This window comes from Ylistrum balloti, unplaced genomic scaffold, assembly GCF_031769215.1.
Source record: "Ylistrum balloti isolate Yb309-2 unplaced genomic scaffold, AGI_CSIRO_Ybal_v1 Utg370208, whole genome shotgun sequence".
NCBI classification, from domain to species: Eukaryota; Metazoa; Mollusca; class Bivalvia; order Pectinida; family Pectinidae; genus Ylistrum; species Ylistrum balloti.
The window spans coordinates 276,764-299,788 of record NW_026782179.1 but is presented as its reverse complement, the minus strand read 5'-3'; the positions used below and the strand labels follow the sequence as shown (position 1 = coordinate 299,788).

At 33.8% G+C, this 23,025-nt stretch overlaps 1 protein-coding gene and 1 pseudogene across 1 annotated transcript; one reads left to right on the top strand and one right to left on the bottom strand.

The window, feature by feature from the left end:
- Positions 1 to 148: 148 nt before the first annotated feature.
- On the top strand, positions 149 to 6,066 carry LOC132551613 (uncharacterized). Its single transcript, XM_060215789.1, has 4 exons — positions 149 to 251; positions 2,747 to 3,252; positions 4,187 to 4,252; positions 4,783 to 6,066. The coding sequence occupies exons 1-4, from the start codon at positions 149 to 151 to the stop codon at positions 4,960 to 4,962; spliced, it is 855 nt and encodes a 284-aa protein (XP_060071772.1). The 3' UTR covers positions 4,963 to 6,066.
- Positions 6,067 to 7,961: 1,895 nt separating this feature from the next.
- On the bottom strand, positions 7,962 to 23,002 carry LOC132551629 (high mobility group protein B1-like; annotated as a pseudogene).
- Positions 23,003 to 23,025: the final 23 nt, after the last annotated feature.

The window sequence follows — 23,025 nt, the reverse complement described above, 5'->3', positions numbered from 1 at the left end:
AACTAATAAAAAAGAGAAACAACATTGTCTGTATCTGCTGAAAACCCTTTCAAAGATATTCAATTATTTAACAGACGATTCGGAATATGAATTTGAATTGTATTAAGGATAATCCGAAACAAAACACATAGCCTACCATAATTTAAAAATGGCGGATCTTCAAGCAAGAAGAGAAGCAAGGAATAGAAAAATACTGCAAAATCGCGAAAAGCGTATGAATATTTTGTATGGACGTAAAGAAACAGACACAGGTGTGCAGAGAGTATTATTTCCCTATCTTAGGGAATTTCATGCATGGATTTAAAGTTCTGTTCTACAACCTGATACCAATGTCATGTTTCAAAATTCAGTTCAAACTTATATCTAAATACTTTTTCTGTATCTACCCATATTTTGATTGAAATCAGGTAAAACTCAATCACATCACATTGCTTTGGCCATGATTTTTCATAATGCCACATTTCAGCCTAAAATGGTGCAACAATGTACGAGTCTTGCAAATATGTACTGTAGTAACATTTCCATACGACATATGGGGAATCAAAGCATGTATGTGATATAGAAATTCTTATTGAAAAAAAAACTCAAAAACGTTTGAGTCATATAGTTGATATGCCTTTACTGCTGAATTGTCGCTGGGGTTCATACATTTTATCAAGAAGTTCTGGATATCTGCATGGTCCTCTTGTTGTCACACGCACATACTTGGAGCTGAGTATATATGTTGAACATCTGTATAATCATATTCCATGTTACATATTATCAACTTATTTCATAACAGCAAGAGCTGTTCTTACCACAATTGTGTATTTGGAGATGAACATACATGTATAATTGAATATACCTGTTACTCACGATATGTTGATGTGAATTTTCCACTTTGAGAAGGCACATTCCTTTCACCTAGCTGTTCGTTGTTCGATTTCTGGAACAGATGGGAAAAGGTATAGGGTCACGTGGCCGACCATGTGGGTTGTCTCTGGGTACTCTTGATTTCCACCCATAGAAAGACCCCCTGCATGCTTCCTTTTGAGTGATTGATATAAGCCGATGACTTGTTCTGCAATTGTTTTAAAATAATTAAAGTTTAAATTAAATTTTCCATTGATATGATAATTTTAGCCCACCATCATCAGAAGATGGGTTATTCAGATTGCTCTACGTCTGTCGTCCATCCGTCTGTAACATTTTTTTCTATCGTTGTTTCTTAAGAAGTCCTAGATGGATCTTTCTCAAACTGCATATGTAGGTTCCTTGTGGTCTCTCGCCTGTTTGAATTTGGGTCTGATCACAAAAAAAAAGAATGGCTGACAGGCAGCCATCTTGGAGGATTTTTTCAATGAAGTTTGTTATTGCTATTTCTTGAAAAGGAAGGGATGGATCTCTCTCAAATTTAAAATGTAGTTTCCCCTGATCTCTAGTTGTGCCCATGTAATTTTGGGACTGATCAGAAATACAAAATGGTTGAAAAGTGGCCATCTTGGATTTTGTCTTTAAAAGATTGTTATCGCTATTTCTTGAGAAGTATGTGATGAATTTTCCTTCGCTTTCATTTTTAGGTTCCCTTTGGTCCCTAGTTGTGCCCATTTGATTTTGGGTCTGATCAAAAAAACAAAATGGCTCACAAGTGGCCATCTTGTATTTCAACTTTGAAAGTTTGTTATTACTGTTTCTTGAGAAGTACTTATTGGATCTTTCTTAAAGTTCATATGTGGGTTCCCCTTAGTCCCTAGTTTTGCCTATTTGATTTTGGGATGGATCAGAAAAACTAAATGGTGGACAGACAGACATCTTAGATTTTTACTTTGAAAGGTTGTTATCACTATTTCTTGAGAATTACTGTATAGATCTTTCTCAAATTTCATGTATATGGTTCTGTAGGTCCCTTGTTGTGCCTTTTTAAGTTTGGGACTGATCAGGAAAAAAAATGGCCGACAGACAGCCATCTTGGATTTTGCTTAGTAAAGATTGTTATTGCTATTTCTGAATGGATATCTCTGAAGTTTCATATGTATGTTTCCTTTGATCTCTCCTTGTGCTCGTTTGCTTTTGGGACTGATCAGAAGAAACAAATGGCTTCCAGGTGGCCATTTTGGAATTGGCAGTAAAGATTATCAATTATTTTTGCAAAGGAATGTTCAAATGTCTTATCATTAAGAGCAAAAACAGAGATGAGAAGAGAAAAGAAGGGAAAAGATCCAATTTTAAAAGAGCATATTAAGATCAAACAATGGTGGGAGCAAAGATCTCTTGTTATTTAAACAGTTTTGTTTGCTGAAGTTTTTGCATAATGATATATAATACAAAGTTTGATCAACAAACACTGACAAATATAATAATGAATGTTCTCAGGTAACATTTGTTTTTTTTTTGTTTTTAGTGTAGTCTTCATATCTTAATATTGTAGATAAAGAACAAATTTTTAAATCCATATGTAATCATCTTGCTGATATGGAAATTTTTGCATATGGACAAATATTTTACATGTAACATCTCTGCTTGAAATAGATGATGGAAATATGAAAAGCTTAATTTATTCCATAATTGTAAAACCCAATTACTAGTCTATATAAGCCAATTGTGAAATAGAACTGATGATTGGTAGTTTTGTGTACCATTACAGGCTTTTAGCATAGACAAAATGTAATTATTCTTATCAAAACTAATTCTCTTTCATACTGAATACATATCAGTAATTTGATGTAGGTAATATCAGTATTTATGTCAGTTTTCTTTGAATTTTCAGGAAATGATTCAACAGAAACAGACAGTCTCGCAAAAAATTTGATTGTTTCCGAACAAGCACAGGAAATCAATTCAAATGATAATGTTCCAGTTGCTGAACAAATAAAAAAAGAAGATGCTAGTATACCAAATGAGCTTAGTAATAAGATCAGAGAACCAGACCGGGGAGCTCACATCCTTGGCAATACTATAAATATTGGAACAGAAGGAAATACAACCCTGCCAAGCATGACAACCTCGGAAAGGCTTCATTCTTCACAATCCGATACAGATGGTGTACGACACAGAGCTACAAGAAACACTGTCAAAATTCAACAATCCTCATTATTGACAGATAATAAAAAAATCAGTCAAGAGCCAGCATCTGTAGAAAACTCAAAACCTGAATCCACTTCACAGAGATCACCACAGCAGCAATTTAACCTCCTAAGACTGGTTGGTTGTGTGTTTATAGCGGTTCTGTCCAGAGTTGTACTTCAATTGGGGATAGGTCTACTATATTTTCAGGTAAATGTTAAAAGGTGCTTTAAGTAACCTGCATTTTATGATACCAGTTCAGTCAATGTTAAATTGTAAGGATCATAATTAGTCTTCAATTTAATACATGACATGTGTTATTACTCAACAGATGGCAATGACAATGAATAATAGAAATGTAGCTAGAGTAGGTGTTTATCATGACATTACCTTCTGTGAAATCTGGAAATCAGTGTTTGTATATCCAAGGTAAGGAAGTTGGTTCTTGGAGCATTATGTTGGATTAGAGGATTATGATAAAATATATACATGTATGTACATACAATGTATTTAACTATACTGATGCTAAAAATGACCTTAGCAAGTGCAGTGATTTCAGGAATTTCAATTGTATCCTTCAAATGATCCATGCACATCTAAGCAAGATCATATGTTATAACCATGTAGGAAAAATGAGAAGGATCACCTATTAAATCAAACCAGTTTTTAAATACTTAGGTGTAACAAAAGGATTAATGCAACTTTTGTACTTCCAATAGTGATTTCCCTGGCTGAACATAATTTGCATCAATTTATCAAGTTTAGCATGATGTTTGTTAATTCATTTTTCATTATTAAATCCACCCAAGTATGTCTCTTGAAATGAGTGTAAAGTATAATACAACCTGCAGTCATGGAAGTACATAAACTGGTATATTTCTTACGTCATTGAACACAAAAATACCATTGGAGACCTTTTAATAGATGTGCTCAACTTTTAAAAAAAAAAAAGCAAAAAAAAAAAAACATGACAGTATTAATTATTGATGAAAATGAAGAAAGTTTCTTGCCTTTTTTTAATTTTCATCTTTACATATTGTTTGTCAAAAAACATTGAAGATTTTTTGAACAGGTTAATATGTAGAGTATTTTCATTAGAGTTCCTTCGTCCTTTAATTTCAAGTCTGTTTGCCTTCCATTTCAGACGATCATTTTACCATTTGCAGTTTTGCAAGGAGCATTGTATTACTACCGGATGACATTTGTTAAGGTAAAAAGTTATTAAACTTTTATAACCACTAAATACAGTGTATACAGTTAATTTGTAATAAATCTCTGTTTCATATCTTGTTTCATCATTTCATTCAGGTAAGTGAAGACAGGTCAAGGACTTACAATCCTTTACATAATGATATAGAATATCAAAACAGTTTTTGTTTAAACATAGATATGACAGAGCATAGATTTTCAAATTAAGCTTTGTTCATAAGTTAAAGTATGTTTTGCCTGATAAGATTTTGGTGGTCAGTGGTCACACTTGATATAAAAAAAATTGATGGATTATGATATATCTACAATATGTTTGTTTCTGATGATATGATGCTGTAGTGTAAATATGAGCCAGATCAGTTTAAAGGTTCTCCAGGTACGATATTTATCAGAAAAGGATCTGACAGAAATAGGTAATACTATTGTGGGAAGATACATATAAGATGCATAAGACTGATGATTGCATAAGACTGATAAATATTCTTTGAATTTATGTATCTGACTGAACTGTACATTGTTGATCGGTTTCAGGATATCCCCTACAAAGGAACAGCATTGTCGAGTGCCTTGATGTTGTGTGGATTAAAACAAGAGATGATTCTCACCTACAATAAAATCATGGGCAACATAGCTGGAATATACGAGGACTTCTCAATCTACCTGTTTGCATTCTTTTTCAGCAATATGCTTATCACACAAGAGGCATCATAATGGTTATTTTGTAATAAAGATATTTATATATATATATGAACCTCCATTATGAGCTAAATTAAGTAGGAAAGACTATCGTCAGGAAACTCCTTGAAATTACATGGTGTATTAGTCTAGATTTGAATGAAATGTGTGGATGAACTTAATCTCTTAATTTTGAAAAAAAAGTCTTTTTTACTCATGTTTGTCATGGTGATGTTTTCAAGACAAAACAATGGAGACCAGTAACTAAAAAGTTGGTCTGAGAATTCTTTGATATAGATATTAAGAGTTCGTCATTGTATCTGGAGTGATCAGTAGAGACCTGTTCCTATGGTTTCAATGGTTTAAATATAGTTAGATACATATATTCTGAAACATTTCGGTATTTTTGTATATTGATGTGTATTTTTTACAATTCTAGAAAAGAAAGTTCCTAAATTGCTTGGTAGAGATTGGTTCCACTGTATTAAAGAAGTACTTACTATATACATTTTTACATATATTATCGGGACCACATGCCCCCCCCCCCAAAAAATAAAAATGCTTATGCTTGCATTATTGCCATATCAATATGTTTACAAAAAAACATCTGCCGAATTTTTTTTTATTTTCAGAAACCAATGGAATTTTTTTAAGTGGCTGACCTGACTAGCTTATACCACAATTATTTTTTTGTGTTATGTTTTATAAAAAAAAACCTGAGCTTGTTGTTATTGAATATTTCGAAGGTTGATAAATTCAATACTATCATCAGAAAGTGTTTCAAGTTCAGCTAGCTCTTGATTTGTTTTGTGATTGTCACAGAGAATTTTGTCAAGAAAGGTTGGACAACAGTGATTAATGTTAAAACTAGTTTAAAATGAAAGACAGTCCTTTCTTTTTTTTTTTTTTTTTCTTTTTTTGACCAAACAGTTTAAAGTGTTTGTATGTGTTTTCAATAGTTAATCCTATACAATATAGAATTGTCGTTACCAAAATGATCTAAGCCGTAATGAAATTTAAATTTGATTACTGACTTATGAACTCTGTAAACTTTTACTATTTTGTGTATAATGTGTTCAAATTAAAGTAACTGATTTTAGCTTACATAGCACATTAAAAATAACCTGCCAAAATTGAAAATTATTGTTGAGTTTCTGTCTGGTCTGGAATCCTGTATAGACCAAGTTAGTTATTTCCTGTATTCAATGTATATTTATATATAGGCCTACTGAAAACAAATTGACAAATAATGAAGACAAACTGTAAAATTTAAGTGTACATGGAAACTTTTACCATTTTTACCACTGTTGTCAGTGGGGAAAAAATAAAATTTGGGTTGAAGGTCAAATTTTATGGTGAAGTTACGTTTTAAACATTTTGGGGTGAATGAAATTGTGTCCATGGGCAAGACACTTTACAGTAATTGTAATTTCTCTAGTTTGTATGTCACTGCCTCTGGCATGAGGTAGCCATAAGGAGACACCCCCCCCCCCTCTTCCACCCCCATCCCTCTCCTCAAAATGACCATGCCAAAACCAGCCTGTGTGTTTTTAAGTCAAAGGTTTTGTGTTTGCTGCCTGGGCTTATTGCAATATTGATATGAAGAAATAGAGCGCCTGTCCTATAAACTGGGTAAGAGGGGAAGTCAGAACCTTCTAAAAATGATGTGACAACCTATTTCTATAGAATGACAGTAACTTGCCCAATAATATCAGGAGAGTAGCATCCAACATCTGTGTTCAAAGTGCAATAGAGTTCTGTGTTGCCAGGCTGACAGATTCCGCTAGGAACATTTATGTTCGCCTGTTCAAGTTCAAGTTCATAATCAAACGGTATCAGCATTGATCAAGAATGTGGACTAGTTTCGACACATTAGATGCGTCATCTTCAGAACAAACTTGAAATATAAACAGGTATAATGTATAGAATGTGGTGCCTTGCATAGTCCCAACAAAAGCAATGACAATGCCATAATACATAGTACATAAACAAATGATGTCAGGAATATCAATGAGGGCTGGTTACGGGAATAGACTGTTCCATGTACTAGATGTTAATTATATGACAATGAAGTCCCATGCCCTGGAACAAATGGAATGGTATTGAGCACATTATGATATCTCATGAACTTGGTATTGTAAGGTTGATAGCTTGTGGAATAATGGCTGGATTTACACAATTACTAAAATGACCAAAGTTCAGTTTGATTCATTAAAACTTGTACTTTAGAGATTTGCTGCTGACACCACTCGAAAGATCATACATCGAAACTAGTGTTGATTAAAGCTGATCTATCCAGGACAAAGTTGTTACGTTCATCTTAACCATTTGAGAACCAAATAAAAGATTTCTCTCGTTAACACTGAAGAAAGAACTTCCCTTACAAAGAACTACACAAATCAGGTTTTAGTGTATTTCCTGGTAACTTTGTAGAAAGGCGACATCTGTTGTCTTGCCATCCATGATCTGTCAAATGATTCTTACATCACTTTCTTAATCATCTAGTGTAGTATAAGGACTATAAATCATGCAATTCCTGTGACAAGTCAGGAGTCAAAAGTACATTGATTTCTTACTTGTGATTAAAGAACTTCTGTATAGAACTACGTATTTACCTATCAAAAAAAGAGTTTACAATATATGAAAAGAAATGGCTGTGACCAATATTCAATGTCAACGAAGGCTTATTTGTTAAATTACTTCAATTGTTTGCACTGAGTACTACAAAAACAAATTACTTTTACTCAATCAAAATTAGTAGAAAAATTTGCTACTTGCTACTTCTGATGAACAGAAAGAAAGTTTAATTCCTTCCATAAAATGATAAATAAGATGGCCATATGCCTCAAGTTTTACCATATTTCTTCATGGAATGACACCACTAGATTGCTCACAACAATTTTCTTCAAATAGAAATAGTGACCTTGACCTTAAAATGTCAAAGTGATAATTTGAAAATACTCTGACACAATCTGACAAACCATATTTACTGTTCTTTATTTCACTATCAGATAGTGTAGCAGTAACCTTAACAGTCCGGGGGTGCAGGAATTTATTATAATGAAAACAATACAAATATACAAATGGTTAGAAGGCATCAAAATGTTCAAACAGAAAGTCATGCTGTATGTTTTTATGATAAAAAACCAGATGGGGGATCTTTACAGTCAGATGACCATAAAAACCAAATTACTGAAACGGCCAAGCAGAATGTAGAATGGGTTGAGCATGCATGTTAGCAATTAAATTCAAAACATGTATGGGTTTGATATATGATTTTATTTGAAAAATATCATGATTAACATTATAATGCAGGGTTTTCCATAATTTTGCTAGAAGTGGGCTGTGTAGTGTAAGTAGGAGACTGGCCTGCCAGGTACGTGTAGTCGTGTATGGAACATTATTATGGAACTGGATTGGTGTAGGCAGCCAAATGATCAAAGTAGCCGGTCAAATTGGCCGGCGACCGGCTCTTATGGAAAACCCTGTAAAGCATAACAAAAACTTCAGTTTTCTAAAGATTTTACTCAAAGTTGATTTAAGTATTCCTAGAGATACAACAGGCCCACTGGCCCTGAGTGCTCACCTTATCTGCAGCTTTCATAAAAGATTTAAGTTGACAGAAGTCTATTTCTGCAAACAATATGCCCACCTAATCTGCAGCTTTCATAAAAGATTTAAGTTGACAGAAGTCTATTTCTGCAAACAATATGCTCACCTTATCTGCAGCTTTCATAAAAGATTTAAGTCGACAGAAGTCTATTTCTGCAAACTTGAAAGACTATTCCTCAAACATGCTACTACTTAAGTTCTGTGCCTCTTCGTTATTGGGAAGAAGCTGTTTGAATAGAGAACTTGATGCCTGATGAATGACAAACAATGAATGATGCAGAATAGCATAAGCATAAGCTTACTTGCCCTTCTGGCAGGTGAGATAGTAACAATGAATGCTAATCTAATAGCAGGGAATTGGTTCACATCAGCTGCTAATTCAGGAATTAGATATTTTTCACTGCTGGTTCATAACTGTTCTCATCTCACTCCATGTTTCGGTTTACTTTTCCTTTGTATTCAATTTCCTGCACTGATTATTTCTGCTTTTAACTGGTCCTTTTTTTGGTTTTTATCTTTATTTATTGTTCAGCAAACTTTTATTTTTGTTGGCTAGTATCTTTTTTTCCCTTCTATTTACAATCTCTTTTTCCTTTCTGTTCATTCTTCCTTCACTTTTCCCTTTCTGTTCATTCTTCCTTCACTTTTTTCTTCTGTTTGGCTAATTTCTCTTTTTGCTTCTGTTTGGCTAATTTCTCCTTTTCCTTTCGTTTTTTTGCAATCAATTTTGCTGCTGCTTTCTGCTCTTTTTCTGCAGTTCCTTTTAGGACTTTTTCAGCCATTTCTACAAAGATAACTTCCTCCTTGTTTAGACTAGCTCTCCACTTCATCATGTCCTCGAGATATCTTTCCTTTTCTTTCATCTGTTCTTTAAAGAAAACCTGACAACAGAAGTAAATAATTCCTTTTTTCATCAATTTGTATGGAATGACTTCTTTTTAAAAAAAAGGTCATTATAAACACAAATTAAACTGAATTTTATTCTGGCTATAATGGAAATAGCCCAGTTATGCCGATTCAGGACAAATGGGTTTTCTTAACAACTATTGAAAAGAACATAAAAATACAATTTCAAATGTGGAACAGCCAAAATGACTGGATTTATCAATTAGACACTTCAGATGATATTGATGAAATTACCTGTTTCTTTTCATCACTCATTTCAAACCAATGAGAAGCAAGCTCCTTTGCAAAATCCTGAAAGTAAACAAAATTATAAAAGTGATGTAACCAGACTTGTTTTACGTTATTCTTTTTTTCCTTCTTCACTTTATGAACCAGAGTTTCTAACTATGTTATGTTCTGGGATCATGTTCTTTTTAAGTTGAGTAAAAAAAAACATGCTTTAGAAATACAAAATAAGAATTTGAATTTTGAACATGACTTGTTATGTTGAACTTGATAATGGTACCTGGAAACATCAATCATGTTTACTCCATGCCTTCACATACTAATGACCTTAAAAATTGCTATAGGTATTAACTTCATGTTGTAGCACTGAGAGAATAATCCTATTTCTTAATGAATAACAGTTATCTTTTTTCTGATGGGGTGTAAACTTCAAAATGTTCCATAAGTGCTTAGCACAAACGAAAAATATAAAGTTTCTACTCCATAAAATGAATTATCATTATTTCTTCTGATAATATATGACACAATTACGTAAAATGCAATAAGAGCTATGATTTGTAATTTTCTACCACCAGATCTCAAATTATGTGAAAAAAACTCTTCCTGTTCACATGTGAACATGTAGCAACTTACAGCAGGTAATGTGTTGCCTCGCTCCATCTGACTTGCTCGTATATATAGAAAGAAGGCAGTCACTGGACGTTTTGGCATGCCAAGTCTTCGTAGTTCCTTATAAAAATAATTATTCAAAACTAGATTAAATGGCTTTAAGAAAAAAGGAAAATGAAAACAGAAAAGTGGTAAAGAAGAGAAAAGAACAAATTTGCCAACATATAAAGGGTTAGAAGTGAAAAAATCATTTCATTAAAATTTCCACAAGCCCATGGGCCCTAATAGTCATCTGACAATCATATCATCCAATTCAGAAGGATATTATTGCCATCCAAAAGTGATGTTTTTCAACATTTTGTTAAAATCCACTTAAGTTTAAGGAATACTAGCATTGGTCACCCCTCTAATCAATTTCTGAATTTTAAAAATAGTTTCAAAGCAAATTCTAGCAAGATTACCTATTCATGTCCCTTCCCTCTGTCTGTAGCAATAAAATCAACTTTGTAAATTCAAGAAATGACTGCCCTCTGCAAGGAAGATAAGTCTTAAAAGTAAAATTACAGCTTATTTCTCCATTCGGGATCTCACCTCCATGTCAAATAGGGCCCATCAACTTTCGGAATTTAAAAACTGGTTGTTTGAAATTAGCTGAGGTGTAAAGCCAAATTTTAACAACATTCCCCTTTTGGTTATACATGTATCAACTTTCTGAATCTAAAAAAATGTGATTAACCATCCCTAATGATACATTAGACCAAATTTGGTTGAAATCCACTCAGGTATTAAGGATTTTCATTCTAAATACCATTATTTGCAGTATGTTTCCAGTAAAATAAAACAACCTTGGGTATACTGGTTATTTCATACAAGTTGCAAATATCTAATGTTCTGTAGCAAACCATTCGTATCAGAAATACCCTTGGCCAATTCAAAATTATATTGCACAATTTTTAACTTGATAACTTCAAAAACAAAACTAAATGCATGATATCCAAACCAAGTGCAGCGACACTTGAAGTAAACTGAAAAAGATAAATTACATAAGTCTGATTCATCTCCTCCCTCTTATTTCAATTGACTTCTTTTCATTACAGTAAAAACATGGATTTGTGCTTTCTCAATTATTGATTCATTTTAATACAATAATGTATTTCTCTTTGACAGGAAACGAGTCATATGGTTCTGCACCACAATACTCTTGTTGCCTTGTTAAGTTATTGCAATCAACTTCTGTACGCATGATATCTTCTGGAACTACATACATTTAAGTGACCTAATTCTGGCTGTGACTGTCTTCCGAAATATACCTATACACAAATGTTCAAAATCTGAAATAGTATAGAAGATATAGGTCACAAATAAATTTCTGATCAGAAATGTTCACTTGGACAGTTGGTCATATGCTATCTACCCGTCTTTTTCAAGGCAGAGATATAGTGTCTAGAGCAGGCAGAGATATAGTGTCTAGAGCAGGCAGAGATTTAGTGTCTAGAGCAGGCAGAGATATAGTGTCTAGAGCAGGCAGAGATATAGTGTCTAGAGCAGGCAGAGATTTAGTTTCTAGAGCAGGCAGAGATTTAGTGTCTAGAGCAGGCAGAGATATAGTGTCTAGAGCAGGCAGAGATTTAGTTTCTAGAGCAGGCAGAGATTTAGTTTCTAGAGCAGGCAGAGATTTAGTTTCTAGAACAGGTAGAAATTTAGTGTCTAGAGCAGGCAGAGATATAGTTTCTAGAGCAGGCAGAGATATAGTGTCTAGAGCAGGCAGAGATTTAGTTTCTAGAGCAGGCAGAGATTTAGTGTCTAGAGCAGGTAGAGATTTAGTGTCTAGAGCAGGCAGAGATTTAGTGTCTAGAGCAGGCAGAGATTTAGTGTCTAGAGCAGGCAGAGATATAGTGTCTAGAGCAGGCAGAGATATAGTGTCTAGAGCAGGCAGAGATTTAGTGTCTAGAGCAGATACACTACATGGAAAAAGAGGTGAAGAACAAGGAAAGCATCAATTACAAATTCCATGAAAAATTAAATATGAGAAACAATCTTTCAGGGCATACTAATAGGGACAAATCTCCGCAATAAAAACCAAATGTAAATTTTGCAAAAAGTGCAGAACTCTCAAAAAAATTAACTGAAAGGAAAGAAATATTCAAAATCAATAAGCTGGCAAACCTGCTTAAGTTCATGTGTCGTCAAAAAGTCTGAATAGCCATCTCGTAACATGTTTTGCACCCAAAGTCCAAAGTCCTCTCTCCATAGTTTCATCTTTTCATCATGTGCAGCATAAAAGGACTTTGAGATAAAATAATGTAATAATAATTATAATAATTCCACACATTACATCAACTTAAGTATGAAACGGATTGTCCTAATCTAGTTTATAATACACAGCCAACAGAATAAGGAAAAGTTAAAAAAAAAGTCCAAAATTCCAAAAGTTAATATGATTCAGTCTACAGTCAATATGAACATGACATCAACAACATTACACTATATTCAGAAAATTTATATAAAGCTACACCACAGTAAACAAATTTTTTCTATCATGTTTTTTAATTTCCCAGAATGTGTATATCCAGATGTTAATTAATGAATGTAAATTCTTAAGTTATATATGAAAACCTGTGTAACATCATAACGTATCACATCTACAAAAATGGCTTTTCCCACAATCATCTGCAGTTGAAAACAGTAACTTTGTCAGCTAAAAAACAAAGTGATGTCAAATGATGCAAAGATAGTTCATAACTCGAAATGTCTGTAAAACATAAATGCAAACTTGGACTCCTGAAATACAACTATGTACAAAGTATACTCATACTTGATCATTGCATAAAATTTGACCAAATTCCATGAAAGAATGAAGTTGCTAAATATTTAGAATGAAACAGTTGTTAATTTTCTAAAGAAAACAAGGGTGGCCTTGGCCTTGACCTTTGACCCTTGAAATGCAACACACCCTTGAAATGCAACAAAAGTTGCTAGGTGCTTACATTGCACTGGGACTCAACAGGACACAACATCACTTTATATGTCCTCCATTTTATGGAAAGGTCATAAAATGGAAATAAAGTCTGTACAGAAGAAGATATGACTTCAAACAGCAAAATAATTGATGTACTGCATAGGAAATTGCCTGTTTTATAGTAAACTGAAGTAAGCACCAATTGTAAAGTGGCCCTCAAATCAATAACAAAACAAAGCAACTAACCTCTTTCTCTGTATAAGGCAGCTGCCTCCATAGTGACGTCATTTTCTGAAACTTCTCCTACATTGAAACAGTTAAAAAAAAAGTCAATCACAACAATGGTAAGAGAGAGAAGCTGTTAAACTTCAAATTCAAACAGATCACAGGTGCAAATATTGTTTTGTGTGTGATATGCTATGATCAACTATTAACGATTTATCTGAGTTATTACTAAATTATTACTTTTTGTTGATATTGATTGGTAGAGCATTCATTCAAAAGCTTCTGGGTTAGTCATTTTCCTGGAGAAGATAATGTAGGAAAATATTTTTTAACATGTTAGTTGAATTACTTATGTGTAGAAAGTGAGGATGCTCAAAATAATCATCAATGTAATTGAAGAGCTCCCAAGCACAATTTTGTCCGAGTTCAGCAGCTAATGACTCATTACCTAGGAGGGAAAACAAGCAGTGTTGTGATACTTAGACAAAAATTTGTAAATAATCAACCTTTATTGATCAGTATGTATGTAAATTAATGGAAGAAACAAATCTGTTTTGAACCAATGCAATTTGACTTGATGAATTGTTTCAATTCGTGCATTTTCATTGATAACAATTTTATGTGTGGTCAAAGGTGTGTTCAACCAATAGCTATGTGACCTATACAAATTGTGTGACAAGCTATACAAATTGTGACAAGGGTCTGATTTAAAATGTTGTTTAATATAACATGCTTTATTTACATGAGAGGAATTAATATGAAATGTTAAATTATTCCAGCACTGTACAAAATATTGAAAAATGTCTGATATCTTTCCTGTTTGATATTAAATATCTTGGTAAGTCAATGGACAGAAGTTATAAATTAAACTTTATACTTAAAACATTCACATCTATATTCTGTAACTTTCATATTGCTTTAATCAATGAATTCCTGTTTCCAGTTTTTATCTATTTTGTTTTAATTTCAAGTGTTTTCCTGCTTGAAGTAATAAATGAATGGGAAGTAGTACACAAACTCTTTCAACCGAATCATTTGAAATAAAAAGAAAATCTGTCTTCAATATTTGAAGTTTTATTCAAACTCCATTGTTCCATCTGTATACACCACACAAACATAAGGACAGTGTAAAGCTAATACCCTTAGTTTGTCTGCCTCTTAAATAAATTTTTCAAGTAAACACGGTTCTTTGATATTGCGAATGCTAAATGTTTTGAATTCTTTAAGAAGAAACCATGCTGCTTTCCTGGACCATTTATGCTGTATTTTGCCAAATAGACTGTATGATATTGCAGCAATGTATCTTTCATGTCTAATTGTTCAGAACAACCACTCAAATATTATTGTATCACAGTTGAAATGTTGTGTCAATCTTTTTTCATCACATTACGTTTCTGTGCTTTGATTAGCAAACTTATCAGTTACATAAACACGAAGTCTAATTATAGCACATCATTGAATGATACGACAACAGATAATAATTTGACTATTTCAACTTGAAAGACAAAGAAACTGAGTTAAAGAGACAGTTCCCATTCCCTCATCATTCGAATGCCTTGGAGGAGCCCATCACTTGTATGTCTAATGGTAATACGCTTGGTATCACTGAACTAAATTCATCTACCTCCATTTAACTCTTACCTACATGTTTGTTTTTTTTTTCATTTCAAATACATTGTATATCAATTGCAATCATGACCAACCCGTCATAAATCCTGTCTCTAGTGACCTCTTTGAATAGTTACATAAGACAGTCTAGACTATAAACTTCAGAGAAGTCAATTGAAACTTTTGAAGCTTTAAATCTGCTCTCCAACCCAAAGGGAGAGGGGTCAGTCACTTTGATGTCAGGTTGTGTTCTTTTGTAATCAATAATGAAATTCTCACCAGCATGCCAACTTTCTTCAACTCAATGGTGTCACCATACATCCACATAGCAGACTTTGGTTTTTTCGGCAGAGGATGTTTTGAAACTGCTATCTGAAAATCAAGACATAGGATCCACATGAATTACACATCTGATCCTAGTACATGTACATAAATAAAATATTACTCTATATATACTGAAATCAACTATTTTCTTATGTTTTCATAAGAAAAAAATAACATGTACAGCAGAGTATACTGTCTTGTAACCATGCAAAAAACCTTTTTCTTACATAAAATTTCATAATGCATCTTGTTTGTTCCATATACAGTGAAATCAACTTTCTGTTACTTTCATTGCACGGTACGTTGTCATGCTATTCATTGTACACCTGCAATGTCTGACAATCATATTGATGTTTCTTAAAAGACATCTTGAACTCGATTTCCAAAGGGATGATAATTGCATGCTGAAATTGGCAGGGGATATTATTTAACACCATTGCTGAATATTCAAATATTCTTTTTGTACCCAATTATAGAGAAGCAAATTTAGAGAGTATTCCATTGAAATTTTGAAATAACAAACTTTGGTGTATGATAGTTAATTGGCAAAACTTTATCAAAAAAGGAATAATGCAAAATTTATCTGAAAGTTTTCATATTGATGTAGTAACATAGATACTTTCATGTCTTCTTATGATAAATTGACAAATATTTGCCTTTTGGAACTGTCAGTTGACGACATATTACATCCTTTGTTCAATATAACAAACAGTTAACTAACTACCAACAAGCAGCACTTTAAGTCCAATATTTCAACTTTGTGAAAGCATATAATAAATAATATTGACTGGAAAAGTGATATAATTGCTTTATATAAGAATGGAACGAAGCACTTGATGAGGTCACACTAGCTTGATTCCTGGGATTACTGTTTTTAATTTGAAAAGTTCTACATTCCAAACATTTACATCTAACAAATAAACTGAAATGTTTACAGATCTTCAATATCAATTTTCTGATGTATTACTGGAATAGTTATTCCATCTTAACACATCTGCAGAAACTTACAAAGGAAATTCTAATGATAAAAAATATTTCAACTTACAGCTGCTTCCCCCACTCTCCCATGCAACAATACTTCTTCATCTTTTAAACAAGAAGTTCGCAGGACATGTATTCACACGGCAAAATTGCTACCTCTCACCAAAGAAAATTAGGTCATCATCCAATCATTTCTACAGGAGGAGTAGAATTTTTAAGAATTTGCTCTAATTCCCCTATCGGGCACCAACCAAAAGGGACCGAGACCTAATGTGTTAAAAATTTTATTCCACTTTACTTAACTATGCTTCAGATAAATTTGGGCAATATACAATCATTGTTACAGGAGTATGATTTTTACAGAATTTGCTATATTTCCCTTTTTGGGCCCTGTCTCTCCTGGTAAAGGGAGCCCAGGCCTACTATTTACCCAAAGAAGTGATTCCCCTTCACCTAAGATTGCTTATGACCAAATGTGAGCAAAATCCAAATTTGGTAGCCCTTCATCCACTTATGAACCAATGTCATCAGCATGGACCTTTTATTACAGAGAAGTTGTTTGACGATTCTGACACATTTGACCCCTGTGACCTTTAAAAAGAGACAAGGTCAATCACATGAACTTGGTTGCCCTTCATTCCAGCACCCTTGAGCCTTTTTATTACTGAGAAGAAGTGGTCTAAGATTTCAACACATTTGACCCTGGTGACCTTGAAAATTGGTCAAAGTTGGTAGACTGTCATCTTGTCACACTACAGGCATAAGATAATAATTCTAGGCTTTTTGGTTGTTGAAGGTGAGTCAAGGGCATTCATTTTGAAAAACTTGACTGCCTTCTACTCCATCATGCTACAAGCCAAATATAAACACCCTCTGCCTTTGGTTATTGAGAAGAAGTCATCTGAATCAAAAGTTTACACATGGCAGACCGTGTTGATTGGATGGCACATAACAGACAGTGTATGATGACAAACGAAACATGATGACTATAGGTCATCCAGATCCTTCAGGTCAGATGACCTAAAAAAGGTCAAGATCAATCATATAAACAAATTTGGTGGCCATTTCTCCCTGCATGCTACAGGCATAATATCAGCATCCTAAGCCTATTTGTTATTGAGAAGAAGTTGTTCTAAAGATTGAAATGCATCTGACACATGTGGCCTTGACAGTCAGTCAAGGTCAATCATATTCACAAACTTAGTTGCCTTTCATCCCAGCATGCTAAAAGTCCAATATCAGGAACCTGGGCTTTTTGGTTATGGTGAAGAAGTCGTTTGAATAGAAAGTTTATGCACAATGGACAGCATATGACTATGGACAAAACACAATGGCTATAGGAATCCTGACCTTTTGAGTCATATGACCTAATAAAATGCAGTAGAAAACCTTCATTAAAAGGCTGGTACCTGATATGTCTTTTTAATCCTTCTTTTCTCACGCTTTCTCCATTGATCATGTTGCCTTTGCTTTATTTGCTCTGGGCTCAATCCTGCATTATAACTTTGATAAGCATCTTGACTTAGTTTACGATATTTCTACAAAAAAAAAAAAAAAACAAAAAACAAAAAAAATTTGACAATCACTCCATGTGTAATTACTGGAAAGATGAAATAGGTAACTAGGGACAACCATGGTCATATCCGATGAAGTAGGTAACTAGGGACAACCATGGTCATATCCGACTGAACTGTACATCTAACACTGACACAAACCATCAAATTTTGAATGGGATTCATTCTTATATTCCTGTATTAATAAGCCTATGCCTGGTACATTTAATAGTGTACTTATATCTTTGCTAATCAGAAGAGTTACAAACAAATGCTATATCATTGTGCTGTTATTACTCCATAGTCTGAATGCAAGTTAAATGCACAGTTGCCCATCCGGGCTTATTACATATGAAATGTACTGAACCAACACTTCAGTTTCATTTCTATCAGCTATTACACAGGCATAACAACTTCAGAATTAATGAAAACCAAACAAAAGCATGAGGACCTCGAACATGTGACCAAGAAGTGGAGGGCAAGTGATGGTCAGACACCAAAACCACCCAGCCACCACAGCCCCTTACTGGCTCATTATATAAGATCAAGTGACCTCAAAGTAATGTACCCTATATTTCTTGAAATATACAAATTCTGACTCAAAGTCAGGAGGCTGGCTTATATATCTATAATAACACAGCATTTGTTTGTAATTCTAGTGAAAACTGCAGAAGATTTTGGCTGGCTTATTACACTACAGGTATGGACTTCTATAATACCAAATAAATACAGTGAATGCGGTTTTTAATGATATTGAGATATAATATACAGGAATACTGTAGGTATAGTGTTTACAAAACAGTGTATTGTAATCTAGATTTAGTTTATCAATCTTTTTGTGAAACTTTTTATATGTATTTTCTTACCTCACGTTCTTCATCTGGTAGTTCACGCCACATTTCTCCTGCCTTTTTAGGATACACATGCCTTACTATTTCTCCTGAAACAAATAAAACAAATCCTAGAGGGTTCATGTCATCCATCAGTGTTTAATCTCTTTATGTTCTTTTTCTTTATTTTCTCTTCCTTCTCTATTTTTGCTCTTAATGATACAAAATTTTAACATACCCAATACAAGATGGTCAACTCTCAGCCATCTTGCTAATCTAATGAGTCCTAAAATCAATCTGGCACAACTATAGAACTACATGTGAAGTCTGAGAAAGATCCATCTAGTACTTCTCAAGAAATTTCAATAATAAACTTGCTATGTCAAAATCTGAGACGATCCTATGCTGGTATTATGGTGCATTTAAGCAAATCAAGATACTACACCCCAAATACTCCAAGACTAATAGTGCATGGTGGTACTATTACACAATGTTCAGTAAAGTAGGTACAAGTTTCCTCAAGAAAAGACCCTCAAGGCTATGATTTGTTAAGTTTACTGGGTTTATTGCCAGGGAACAGCCTGAATCAGTTTTAACAATACAGGAGACCCACCGCATGCCATCCCGAGTACTGAGGGTAACGTGGACACAACCATGTCAGCATTCACCTGTTCATTTCTCAGAAACCCAACCTGACACTGGTAGGGAGAGTTGATCTTTTTTTTTTTTTTTTTGTAACTTTTTATTTTTTTCTTCAAACAGGATACATTGCAAGACAATAAACATACCACACTTTCTCATTTATATTTTATATCCCATTCAGCTTTTCTTCTTTCAGTCACTCATCATACACCTACATTCACACATCACCTTCACTTCATCTATACAACACACCCAACTGGTATATTAATTATATAGGATATATTCATTCATCCTTCACCTATACTACATTCACTCATATTTCACCTGCACCTCATTTATATAACAAAAACACTCATAAAAGATTGATTCACTTATATTTCATACACTACATTTTCACTAATTCTTCATATATATATCATACACCTATGGGAGAGTTGATCTTTAAATCTAGGATCTTCTCCTGAGGTTAGGTAGCTTAATGTTCTAACTGTCTGAGCTACCCTGGCCCCTCTAAGACTATAGATTAAATTTGAGACAATTATATCATTTTATTGGTCAGGATATTGTACCACACTTGCTGTCAATGAAATGTTACAGCATTAGCATGACTCATGTCCACCATGTACTCCTTATGACAAATTTACCTAATGTGAACAAACTTCTATGGAAAATGGGATTTCCTTAAGGATTTAAACACCTAATTTAATGGCGTATTAATTCTGATAATGAAAATGTACGACACTGTTTAAAAATTTGATAATGGCTCTCCTTCAGAGTAAAATAGGTAGATAGTGTCCATTCCACAGTTTTCTATACCGATCATTCAAACAAGACTTTAGCTTCAGGAGTTCATTTACTTTATCATTCCATGTCAAGTTCCTTTTCTTTATCAATGTCACAGTCTAGTTCTTTAATATTCCATGAACAAAGTATTATTATCTTATTCATATATGTACCTTCGAGCGAATCCCACATTTTTTTAATTCTTAGTTACTGTTTTTGATAGGGCATTATCACCGTATCACATACCTTCAGTACTCTCCTTTATCTTTGACAAATTTTCAGTGTAAAACATAATGAATGCTGATCTAGGTCTTGTTGGGTACTTTTGTCCTGCTGACCCATCATTCTGATTTGTCCCATATCTGGCACTACAAACAATTGGCCTGCAAGAAATTATATAAAGAAAATTCATTGAACAGTTCAAAATTGATATATCTAATCAAAATACTGAAATTACTGAAAGGCTAAACAAGTTAATAATACATATATTTGTAACTTTAAATTTGTCACATAATCCATCACATGCAAAACAAACACTTCAAAAGAAGATGACCATTATTGCATAACAGTATATAGTAATGGTTTTGAAGTTGAGTATTGCTCCTTTGTAATCTTTAAAAAGGAGCATATCGGACTGTGATTGGTCAGTATTTTTCTCCTGGAACCAATAAAATTACTTCAATTGTGCCTTCAATTTTGCCATGACATGTTCCAGGGGTGCAGAGGCCGAGAGCTAAAGTGATCGTAACCCCTGGAGTATCGAGGATGACCTTAGTACAGACTAAGAATACTGGTGGCATCTATATATATATCTAGATATCAATCAACTCTAAATATAGGGTCTCTCTACACTAAATATATCTTTCGATCTGACCTCTTAAACTTAGATAAATATATACACTGGTTCCCCACAATAGCATCCCTGTACACTGAATTTATACAAAAACAATGACCAGAGCCCTAGCTATTCATACACTTTATATCTCTACACAGCCTGCCCTAATCTCTTACCTACCCTACTCAAACGATTATAAAAGATCCCTTGTAAGAAATAACTCCATAACTATAAACAAATTCTTACTACAACAGGGACAAATGTCACATTAATATCTTAAGATATATAATTAAAGATGCTGTCCTATAGTGTGATACACAATGTATAGTGCCGCTGGTGACTGAAGAAAATTGAACTCTCCATTACTCAATTGATTTTACAAATATCAACATGAAACTTATTTAAAAGGTGTACTGTGATCATATCTATGATGTTGCAAATTCCATTGATTATTCAAATTTTTTTTCTGAGGAGTGTTTACGACTTTTCCTGTTGCTAATTATTACTTAATGCCAATTTTTTATAGACCTCTAAGAATAGATGGCATTGATCCCACAACTCCCTGCATTCTACCATACTGTCCCGCAACAGAGAATTCTCTGCAAACCAGAGCAATGCTAGTTCATGATGGATGCAAATCTCAATCAACTTCATAAACACCTAGTCTGCCAATTTTGGTAAGTTTTAGTACAATACTTTATTGTCTCATAGTGACCGTATGCATGCATGACACTGTTTTGACAGAAGGCAGCATTTTTCATAGCCTAAGACTGTCATTTGGGGTTGCCGGTAAATCTTCTGATTATTTCCACCAATCACAAGCTACAATTGGAAGGAGCAGCTAGTTCTAAAGGCTGTGACAGCAGGCTGAAACCATACTGCATTATGTTTAGCCTAATTTAAGAGTTTTTCTTTTATTATATGTATTTATTATGCCTTCACAAGCTAGTGATAATGATCATAGTACTCTACAACTTTGGACTAAAGTAGCTCGACACTTGAATAGGTACTTAATCAAATAAATAGGATGTACATACATGTAATAAAGTCTGATAATTATATGTGCACAAAACCTGATTTTTAATAAATGCATGCAACTGTATAACATTCTGGATCATTGCTTTGTGCAAATTTAAGAGACATGTCATGAACATTTTCTACTATATTAAAATTGCATGTTTTTTTTGTTCTGTTATTGGCAGTTGGTTATACCATACAGATGTGATAGCGAAAATCAACAGATGTTGGAACCTATGCTCCAACACCCTATTTAAATATCAAATAATTGTAACAGAGGTCATTATTCCTTTCAATACTTCCACTAGGATTCAAACTCGGAAACCCCTTGGGTTGTTAAACCGATTCTCGACCTATTGAGCTTAAGAGTGGTTCTCCCTAGCGGAGTGGTATATTGCAGCTAGTATTCACCAGGAGTTACATATTCCCCCTCCAGGAAATAACTTGTTTTTGTGTTTCCAGTGATTATAGTGATGTCATCTAAATCCCTACATTTGCGCCAATGTAACGAGGATTCGTTATTCCTTTCAACGCCTCTGCTAGGATTCGAATCCAGGACCCCTTGCTTACTAGTCCGACACTCAACCTATTGAGCTAAAGTGTTCTATCTAGCTGAGTGGTATATTGCAACTAATATTTACCAGGGTTACAAATAATTTGTGCCTTATCCCATTTGTTATCGTGAATATTTACAATATGTTACAAGTGAAATTGTTAAACAAAATAATATTCAAACCACTTCTATACATTTAATGTTAGCCTGGCGCAGTCACAGGCCTTACCGTCACTACAAACAAGACCGTTAATAAATCAGTCTCTTATGACACGGGAGGAAGAGTGCGTCATATTATTTACTTATAATTTAATATGATATGTGTCAATATTAAGCATTTTACCTAATCGTAACATTGACTACATTTCGTAAAACCTCTTTGCAGCCGCCAACGAGCCTGAAAGCAGCAGCCATACTTTCTATTTGGAACTTCCGCT